At 35.2% G+C, this 11,213-nt stretch overlaps 1 protein-coding gene across 2 annotated transcripts in view; it reads right to left on the bottom strand.

The window, feature by feature from the left end:
• Window positions 1-941: 941 nt before the first annotated feature.
• LOC131521689 (raftlin-like) overlaps window positions 942-11,213 on the bottom strand; it is a 95,864-nt gene continuing 85,592 nt past the window's right edge. For both annotated transcript variants that reach the window (XM_058746638.1, XM_058746640.1), the window contains exons 9-10: window positions 10,388-10,463; window positions 942-7,631 (exon numbers count right to left, since the gene is read on the bottom strand). In XM_058746638.1, the coding sequence (XP_058602621.1) occupies window positions 7,146-7,631; window positions 10,388-10,463 (562 nt within the window). In that variant the 3' untranslated portion in view covers window positions 942-7,145. The remainder of the gene's footprint in view (window positions 7,632-10,387; window positions 10,464-11,213) is intronic.

Raw genomic sequence — 11,213 nt, 5'->3', positions numbered from 1 at the left:
CTTGCATTTTTTCCGGAAGCAACGGTTCAACGTTAAACCGCTTTAATGGTGGATTTGTTTCTTACAAACATGCAGCATTTTACTTCATAAGATGTAAACTGATGGACTGGAGTGGTGTGGATTATTGTGATGTTTTATCAGCTGTTTAGGCTCTCATTCTGACGGCACCCATTCACTGCAGAGGATCCACTGGTGAGCATGTGATGGAATGCTAAATTTGTCCAATATCACTTCTGATGAAGAAACAAATGCATCTGCATCTTGGATGGCCTGAGGGTGAGTACAGTTTCAGCATTTTTATTATTATTTTTTTCTGACAAGATGTTGTGTGCCATTAATGGTGTTTTTAAAATACAGACTAAAAGCATATACCTTCCTGTAGAACACGAGTGTATAAATTGTGATCCAGCCTGATTTAATGTTTCTAGTTTCATTATGACTTCTATGGAGCTATAAATTGTCTTTCTACATGACATCTGTAATGAACACACTCTTCAAAAATCATGCAGTTACAACTTGCATGAAGGAAAAAAAAGCCTATTTTAGGACCATTAAGATTTTTTGCACAGCGAAAGTATTTTGGTAACAATTAAGCACATTACCTTTACCTTAATGTGTCCAGACATTTTAAGTTTGAGGAGGTTTTTTGTAATTAACATTTTTCTCAAAGATGATTCTCATTAGATTATCATTTGGAGAAATGCACCTAATTGTCATGAAATTAGTGCCTCGATGCTAAAAAAAAAAAAAAAAAATCTTAACGATCCAGAACACAAGGTTTCATTTTCTTAATGCAAAATATAATTTAGTTTTTTTTAAATGAAATATGACCTGTGCAATGCCTCTGTTAGAAACAGTAGTTTTATCTCGAGACTTTGCTTCATTAGGCAAGCAGTAAAGAAGCTGACAGATGCTACTGCAAATAAAACCTCCAAAACAAATCAAATATAAATCATATTTATTATATCATACAAATTGTACAGATGACATTATCATGTTGCTTGTCCTTACAAACGATGAAAAACATTGATCAATGTTCACAATGGCACAACAGTGGCTGACAATCAAAGAAGCGACCTGCAAAAATATGGAGGCAGTAATGGTAAAATCCTTTGAGATATACAAGCTTGCTTTGTTGAGAGGGGAAATGCAGCATGTTTGACTCTTTTATTCTCTGAAAAGCAAGAAAACCATCAGTAAATGGACCACAAAATGAGGTGCACGTGCTTAAATGTGCGTTAGTAGCTACAACGATCCTCCCCTGCCACTGCAGGACATTAAAATCCATTATATAACTAATAAACTGGCATACAACACAAAAAACCAACAGCGGACGAGGTCAACCGCTGCATGAGTCACGGGTCACCCTGTCAATACTAAGAGGAGGGTAAATATTACTCAGCATCATTTTGCTGATCCTGCCTAACTTTCTTCCACATCCTTGTTTTTCCCTAACAGCTCGTTTGACGTGCCCTCACCAACCCACGGACTGATCCAACTGACCCTGCGGACCCAGACCGGACTTACCGTCCATAAACTTGCTGATGTCATGCCTGCTATTGTGTGCATTTGAATCTACACTGGATGGTGGGCGGTAAAGATCATGCACGTTACTTTCACACACTAACCATTCATCACTGCCATCTAGTTAAACCACATAAAGCGTGTCTACATAGAAATAATTTAACCTTCAAATTCTTTAAGAAATATGTAGCTGATGTGTGTATTTGTTTAACAGGGTTTGAGTTAGGAACAAAGGCTGTGTTTGATTATTATACTACTATTTTTACATAATTATCTGGATACACTTGCATGTACATGGATATGTACGCTACACTACTGTTCAAAAGTTTTTTACTGTTCAACCATTTTTAAAATGCTTTTGAAAGAAGTCTATTACATCTACACCAAGGCTGCATTTATTTGATCAAAAATAGTAAAAACAGTAATATTGTGAATATTTTTACTATTTAAAATAATTGTTTTCTATGTGAATACATGTGAATTTTCAGCATCTTAACTCCAGTCTTCAGTGTCACACGATCCTTCAGAAATCATTCTAATATGCTGACTTGCTGCTCAAAGAACATTTCTTGTTATAATCAATGATAAAAACTGCATAATATTTTTATGGAAACCATGATGGATTTAGTTTTTCTGAATTCTTTGATTCTTTGAAAGTTCAAAAGAACAGCATTTATTTAAAATTGAAATCTTTTGTAACACCTTTTACTGTCACTTTTGATCATTTAATGCGTCCTTACTGAATAAAAGTATTAATATCTTTCTACTGACCATAAACTTTTGAACAATAGTGCACTTAATGCACTTAACTTGATGCCATAAATTTATATTTCCAATGATTAGTATTAATAGATGTCGTTGTCAGTGATTTTTGCTCTTATAAAAGCATTAAGTCACTCAAGGCAACGTGTAACTGTGATTTGACCTCAGTTTAAGTCAGTTTTGCTCTGAAGCTTGTGGCTTACAGCTTTATTTTCTGCTGTTTCACATTCTATTAAAGCAGAAGATGGCATACAGCATATACTGTACTGTGCAGTATGCAGTAAGTATTCTGTTCCGAACACAGTCGTTGAACTCAATCTAGATAAGCCAAGCTTATCAGAGCAGATGCTGACAGTAGAGCAATATGCATACTAGCACATACTGTAACATAATTGCTATCTGTCAGTGATAAGCAGGCCCACACACAATCAGCGCCCACAGATGTCCGCAGGAATCGGGACGCCCATCGTTCACAAACTTCTACACATTGTCTGTTTCTTTATTAAGTGTTTTGGCTAATTGTAATGTTTTTGTAGAACTCGCCGCTATTGTTTAACACAATCCACAGATTTGACCACCTCAAAAAGCCTACAGATTCCACCTGTGATACACAACAAGTAATGCTTGAAAAATACATCTGCATGTAAGCTGAGATTGAACATGTTAAACTGAAAATAGGATGATCAGAATGTCTTTTCATCTCTAGTTGAATCGTCAGAGCAGCTCTGTCTTTCCCCTGTATTAAAACAATAAACAAGGCCTTTCCCCTCCAGCTACAGTCTAACAACAGCACTGTGACAAAGAACAATTATAATGACAACGTGTCAGAAACCGCTCGGAAAAAAGAACGAGAACTGCCGAAAAATGAATTTCTTTAAAGCGTACGCGGACAGATTGAAAACAGCATCTTTTGTTAGGGAGTTGGGAGGCTGACGTCCTTTCTGATGAGGCCGAGTGGTTCAGACGTTTGTCCCAGCAGGAGGTGGGAACGGAAAAGCCATTATGATTTTAAACGTGACCCCTCTGGCCATTAGAGCTAATGCAGAACCGCACACAGATGCCGTCCCTCAAGACCACATGCTGAAATCCCTGACATTGCGAACCCAGATTATAAATACGGCCAGACGCCAACACAACAATGCTGACTTAATGGAAATACAGTGGACACAGAATTCAGCATGAAATCAAAATGACCATGCTTATGTTTTTTTAAGGTGCAGTAGTGAAGTTTTGCTTGTAAAAAGGGGTCAATTCATTGTAAGTAGCGTAGCGTAGAGATGAGTATGAATTATTGCTTACACAGAAGTCACTTTAACGTTTGAGCAACCAACTTGATCTTGAGTGAAATCTGCGTGGGAAATTTTTCACTCTTACGCGAAACAGCCGATCAATTTTTTACGCGAATTTTCGTTAATGTGACCGTACCTTAATGCACATTTCTCGTCCCACTAACATTTGACGACCAGAGAGTGGTTTTGAATTATAGTGTTCTTTCTGTGAAATATTTAGTTTGCTTGCGCTCTCCTGGCTAACAAAGTATGTTCTAAGAACGTTTTTTAACGTTCCCATTAAGTTATGATTTTTTTTTTCTTGGATTGTTTCCTGAACGTTCCAAACATCTGTTTAAAAACATTTTTGGTTATGTGAATGTTAAGGGAACATTTTAGAATTTTACAAACATTATTGGAATGCTACTTTTGAATGTTCTCTAAGCATTCTGAAACAAGTAGTAACATTTACAAATGTTAGATTAACGTCCAACGATTTATGAAAAGAGATCCATAAACAATGTATAATGTTTTTGCGCTAACATTTTGAGAACATAACATCACCAGATAACTTGGAACGAACGTTCTATTAACGTTACTGGAATAATTAATTTCATATCAAGTGAACCTTGCCAGAACGTTTTGATAGCGTTCCCTGTTAGCTGGGCTCTTTTTTTAAAATATAAATGTTTGATATTTTAACTAATGCAATGACATTTTAGACATTTTACGTGTCAAGTGTGTTCACCTTCACTGTTGTTGACTAATTTTTCCTGGAGAAATCCAGTCATTTCAACAGGATTCTATGCGATCAAGAATTTCGCGTGAGGGCGAAAGATTTCCCCATACAGATTTCAACGGGTTCAAGCTCAAAGATTTTTCGCCTTGACCAAGCTGCTTGGTTTGAAAGTGACTTCTGTGTGTGCTGGGTTTCATTGGTCGATACTCTATACTGACCGAAATTTAGTGCGAACACACCTTTAAGTGTCTAAATGCTTTTTGGCCTATTCTGATATAAAAACACGATGTGTTACTCAGTTGTTGTTTATTGGAAAAGTAATACGTCACATATTACTTTAATAATAATTTCTATGAAAAACCTAAACCACGAGTCAGACAGGATAATACTTTCTATCTGAAATAATAGTCTTGTGATTCTGCTGGATTAAGGGATCTGATTTCTAAAATACAAGACATTCGCTTCATTAATAAAAGCCAAAGAACCGCGTGAACCCGTAACCGCATTATCTCGCCGACCGTCCTCATTTTCTGTTGTTCACTTTAAATCTGAAACATCCCAGAAGATCAGGGTAATAATATCATTGTCATGAAATAACCTCTATCCCATCACAACATTCTGTTACGGATTATCCACGTATCCATTTATTTTCTTATGCAAATTGAAAATCGACGGCGGTCTGTATAATAACACCATGAAGTTTCACTCTCATATTACGTCCTCCTCAGAAAATGCCATTTTCATAATAAAAACTGTCAGTATTTTTATGAATTCTGTGCAGTGAAATAGTCAAAAAAAATGTTTTAGACTGTCTTTTTCAATTTCGGTCTGTGCAGTAGGCACATATGTGCACATCAGTGGTATGTTTTCCCAATTTATTTCTGTAATTTGATGTATTTAAAAAAAAAAAAAATGGTTGATTTTGATTTCATGTTTACTCATTAGTTACAAATCAAGTCACTGACAGTTTTAAAGCATGCCATCAGATGAATCAGGGGGCAGAAAGAACATCTTGAGGTGAACATTAGCCAGTGTCTTGGAGTTAATGTGCATATAAATGCACCTTCTGTTGTGCTCTGCTGTTTTTAACACAAGAAAAAGGACCTGTGTGAACAGCCCCTTAGTCGTCTGCTAATTAAAACAGGGAAAGGATCTGTTCATGAGCGTATCTCATCTTTCTGGTGTTGACTTTCTCAAACAAAATCACTTGTGATGCTTTATTGCGTCTGAGAGCAATGTTAAAAATGTTTGTATTAGAGCTAGAGCAGATTGTCTCCATGTAAAAGTAAACTGAAGCCCAAACAGACACTTATTATGCCATCTGCCTCTTTTAAAAGCAATAATACACCCTGTAAATGATAATTCTGTCATCATTTAATCACCTTTTTTTTTTTGCACAAAGCATTAAATGGATAATTTCTTAATTAAGCTTGTGGCTAAGCTAACAATACAATATTCTAATAAGCATTAAAAAAAAAATTTGCCCACAAAAATTGGGTAAATAATATATTTCTAATTAAATGGACAACTTTTCTGATGTTTTTATGGAGCTCAAAAGTATAGAAGCCCATTTCTGCAGCTGAAGAAAAAAATTATGCTTTGCTAAATCATAATTATGACATAATTGTCATCAACATGTCAATGCTGAGTCAATTATGAGATAAATGTTGAAATTATGACACAAAAAGTCAAAATTATGGGATAAAATTTTATGGATTACATTTTCCACTCCATAAGAAAATAATAATTATGCATGGCATAAAATACCATCATACTTATGAGATGAAGAAGGTTAAATTATGACTTGCTTATAATGACCTTTTATGTCATAATTATAACGTTTTATCTCATAATGTCAGAATTATGGCTTTTTTTAACCGTGTTGATCTCTTAGTGTATCAAAATGTTGACTTTTTATGAGTTTTACTTTTCAGTGTAGACATTTTATGTCAATTTCTACACTTTATCTCATAATTTTGACTTTTTATCTGAGAATTATGAATTTTATTTACTAATGCATTGTTGTTGTTTTTTCCACACAACAGCCTGAGTCTTTGTTCACGTATTCTGCTTTTCCCGTGAAGTCATACATATTTGAAACAGCATGAGGTTGAGTAAATGATGACAGAATTTAAATTTCTGTGAGTTATTCCGTTAAACCAGTGGTGGAGCCGCTCTGAATGCTAACAACCAAACCAGCAAAAAGTCACCCCTACTGCACAACAAACTTAATAGTAATATCCCAGTAATCTTCTCTTAAATTTCGAGAATCTGGCTCTTTTGTTTGGACGGTGACATGAAATATTCATATAAACGTAAACAAAAACATACACAAACATATCCACCTTACATCACAATAGATTGCTTCTCGCAACAGTAACCTTCTCCTCAGAGCGCGTCTGAGATGCCGTCTTTGAGTCTGTCTCGGCCCTATGGGCTCATTGAGTAAATATTAATGTGGTTTTCCCATCCAGTGCATTTACCGATAACAATCACTTCCCATCTCTCCTCCCTCTTCCTGGAGACCGGAGTCCTTTCGGCTCATTGATGGGGAAGGGATGTTATCGCCCGCTCGCCAGCGGTGAGTTAAATGTTCAGCATTGGTTACACGAGGTGGAAACGTCAGGTGAGGTGTTTGCGCGACAGTTTACCTGTCTTAAACCATAAGCTACGCGACATCAACCAGTAGTCTTGAGTATCTAAAGATCAATAAAACAACTCTTGCTTTAAGGATGTTTAGATACTGGAAAACAAGACAAAATATTGATTAGCAAAGTGATTTTTTTTGCAGGGTAGCATTTAGAACATTCAGAAGGTCCACTTCCATTGGCTCGGTGGGTCTGAGCGCGTCCTCAATCCTGATTGGCTGAGCCGTCTTCCTGTTTGCCCACCTCCTTGTCCTGTTGTCCTGTTTCTTGCGCAGTAGGTGAGGCCTCGTCTTGACACGAGCCCATTTCAGCTTCTGTTTTCACGCCACGCTCTTCCTCTTTAACATCTACCTCATGCTTAGCATTTCCGTCTGTCATGCTATTTCCGCCCACTGCTTCTTGTTTTTCCCTGCCTGCTCCTACCGTCCCTTCCTCTGTCTCGTTCTCTTCCTCTCTGTCCTCTTTCTGTTCACTCTGCACTTCAGCATCAGTCTCATTATTCTGGTTTTCCTCCCGTTGTTCATTCACACTTGTATTTGTCTCTTCAGCGCTCTTCTCGGCTCCATCACAGGGCTTTTGATCACTTATCTCTCTCTCTACGGTGGGTGTGGAGTCTTTCTTCTTCTTGTTTTTTGGTGCGTCTTTGACCGAGTTCTTGTTGGACTTGTTCCGTGCTTTAAAGATGACTTTCTGAAACAGAAAATGTCGACAGAGAGTCTTAATACCTTTTTTATGGATAGGCAATGAGATGCAGATAAATATTTAATGAAATAGCAAAAGTATGCTTGGTTGTAATGCTGCTTCATCATTTGATCATCATTTTATGAATCACTGCTTCCATGATAAATAAAAATGTACTTTGTAACACAATTCTGTTTATATTACATTTACATTTTTTTAATTTATTCAGAAAACAACACTGCAATAGTGTGTATATAAATATATAAGCCTATATGTATTTAAATGTATAACATTTTGACTGATAAATAACACCAATAAAAATGAAATTGATTTTAATTATTATTATTTATAACTAACTGGACTGAACTTAAAAATGCATTAATATAAATGTGATATTGATTTAATAAATGTAATATTGATTTGAGTTGATATTATTATAATTACCTCTATATTATCTTAAAGAAAAAAAACAGTCTGTAGTGTACAAACCAATCAGCCTAACACATATATATTCCAGTAACAATTGATATAGCTAGATTTTTATTTTAATATTTGCAAAATGTTACTGTAATATCAATATACAAGCTCCCTGAGGTGATTTATATATATATATATATATATATATATATATATATATATATATATATATATATATATATATATATATATATATATATATGTATATATATATATATATGTACACACATATATAAATTAATGAATATGCTTTCCACTGATGTATGGTTTAAGATATAGGACAATATTTGGCTGAGATACAACATTGAAAATCTGGAATCTGAGGGTGCAAAAAAAAAAAATCTAAACATTGAGAAAATTGCCTTTTAAAGTTGTCCAAATGAAGTTCTTGGAAATGCATAATACTAATAAAAAATGAAGTTTTGATATATTTATGGTATGAAATTTACAAAATATCTTCATGGAACATGATCTTTACTTAATATCCTAATGATTTTTGGCATGAAAGGAAAAATGGATAATTTTGACCCATACAATGTATTGTTGGCTATTGCTACAAATATACCCGTCCTGCTTGTGACTGGTTTTGTGCTCCAGGGTCACATATTAGGAAATTTCCGATCGTTGGATGCCGCGATTGATTAATTAAAGTCAAAAACTCCAGAGAAGCGTGTAATAAGGATGATTAGACGTCGTGTTATGGTGCTTTCACACAGAAACACTGGCAGCAGCACCTTTGGTCACGCCACCTGTGAATGAGTTTGTGCCGCTGTCAGTTAGGACTGTACTGTGTGAAGTAAGTGTCAAAAACCTGTCACGCTCCACCGTAACTAACCTAATGTCAGAAGAGCTTCACCCAGATTGTTTCGATAATGTTTGATAACTGATAAACAATCTGAGGACGCGTGAACTGTTCGCGGAGAAAGTATAAACACCTGCCTGAAGTCACTTATGGTCACCGAAGCTGCATTTATTTGATTTGAAAATACAGTAAAACACAGTAATATTGTGAAATATTATTACAATTTAAAATAACTGTTTTCTATTTTAATATATTTTGAAATGTAATGTATTCCTGTGACGCAAAGCTGCATTTTACTCCAATGTCACATGATCATTCAGAAATCATTCTGATATGCTGATTTGCTGCTCAAGAAGCATTTCTTATTATTGTCAATGTTCAAAACCGTTTTTGCAGTTTTGTATTTTTGTGGAAACTGTGATAGATTACCATTCAAAAGTTTTGGATAAATTTATTCAACAAGGATTTCATGAAATGAATGCAGCTTTGGTGACTTCTTTCAAGAGTGTGGGTGTGTGTGCATTTCAAATCTGAATTAAACATAGTAATGTTATTATATAATCACATGATTTAAGCTTTATTAAGCTTTATTAAACCTCTTCAAATAACAAACCGGCATCATCATTATTAAACAAACCGACAATAAATCCATGTTTATCCATTTAAGCACTGAAACTCCAGCAGTAGAAACGTTTATGACAGACGTCACTGCTTCTCCTCAGTCTTTATAAAGTATTTTTAACCCTGTTTCTTCAAGTGGAGTAAATCACAGGTCATTGCGATTTGTAAGTGCTCAAAAAAACCTGATTGTTTCAGGATTGAACTTATGAATATGAGAGATGATGCTTACATAAAAGCAGTACACACAAAGCTGTGGTATCCTCATGCAACCACGAGATGTATGAGACAGGAAGCTCAGACATGCATGCCACATGACATTTTGTTTTCGGAAAAAGTTCATTTAGATCTCTCTCTTCAGTTTGTTATGGTTGTGAATACAAATTCCCATACTGAATTGCATATACAACTGATGACAAGTGTGACAGGTTGATTAAAGCTTAGCACAGTTCATTTCCATTGGCCCTTTCTTCCCAAAAAATGTAAAAAGACAACACTGGCGTGTAAGTAAATATCATCAGAAAGCCAAACACACAGTAACACCCACTAAGCACACACACTCGCTCTGGTTTTCTTTGAAGTGACATGGAGCTAAATCTTTGTTTAAATTATGCATTGTTCTGTTCAAACGTCTTGTGCTTTCTGCCCCATTTTATGTGGTGCTTTAAGGAAATGCCTGACGCCTGCACTGAACCCTGGAAAAACACTTGGTGTGTGACTTTGGCTGCTAACACAAACTACGTAGATGTTTCAGCCGGGAAGCAAAGAGAATGTGAGGAATATGATGTTAACTGTGTGTGTGTGTGTGTGTGTGTGTGTGTTTGACAGTAGTATGTCAGTAATGCGGCTGAAGTAAGAGGTCACGCACCTTGGATTCCTTCTTCTTGCGAGGCAACATTGGTCTTTGGAGGAAAACGATCTGCTTGGTGGCCAAACTTCCATCACTGCATAAGAGAGATGAAGCAGTTTAGTTTGTGATCTAGGTGTGATTATACTTTAAACAATAATAATCAAACTTCCTGTTCCAGGTCCAACCATTTTGACCAGAGGTGGACAAACTTTTACCAAAAATCTAAAATTGGTTTAAAAAAAAATGTGTGTATGTATGCGTGTATATATATATATATACATACATATACATACACACACACACACACACGTTCAATACATATGTTTACTTTTATTTATATATAAACTTTTTACTACAAAGAGTCAAAAATCGCACTTGTATTGTAATTTAATTCTGTAAATAATAATAAAAATATAAAAAAAGAAATCCAGTACATGTACACACACACACACATTTATTTTTAAAATATATATTAATATATTTTTAATTTATATTCTCTATAATCAATGCACACGTATATGTGTGTATATATATCTAAATACATTAAATGTAGAGAATATAAGTACAGAAATGATGATTATATTTAATATTAAATATTTTAAATGAACTATTCTGTATATTTCAATGCAAAAAGAAAAAGGTAAAAAATAAATCAGAAATGAAGTTATGTATCAGTGGCATGTTTTTTTCCCTATTTCCCCCCTTTTGTGAGTGGCATGGGCAGCCCTGGTTTGGGCATCTCTGATTTACACCAACTTTAAATTTTTTCATTTTGCCCGGCGCTTTGCAGAGCAGTCGCTCCATGCTTATTAGAGTGTGTTTGGATATTCAGCATCTTATCTTG

The sequence above is a fragment of the Onychostoma macrolepis genome, chromosome 16, assembly GCF_012432095.1.
Source record: "Onychostoma macrolepis isolate SWU-2019 chromosome 16, ASM1243209v1, whole genome shotgun sequence".
NCBI lineage: Eukaryota > Metazoa > Chordata > Actinopteri > Cypriniformes > Cyprinidae > Onychostoma > Onychostoma macrolepis.
Note: the sequence above shows the minus strand (reverse complement) of the source record. Positions and strands in the feature narration are given on the sequence as shown.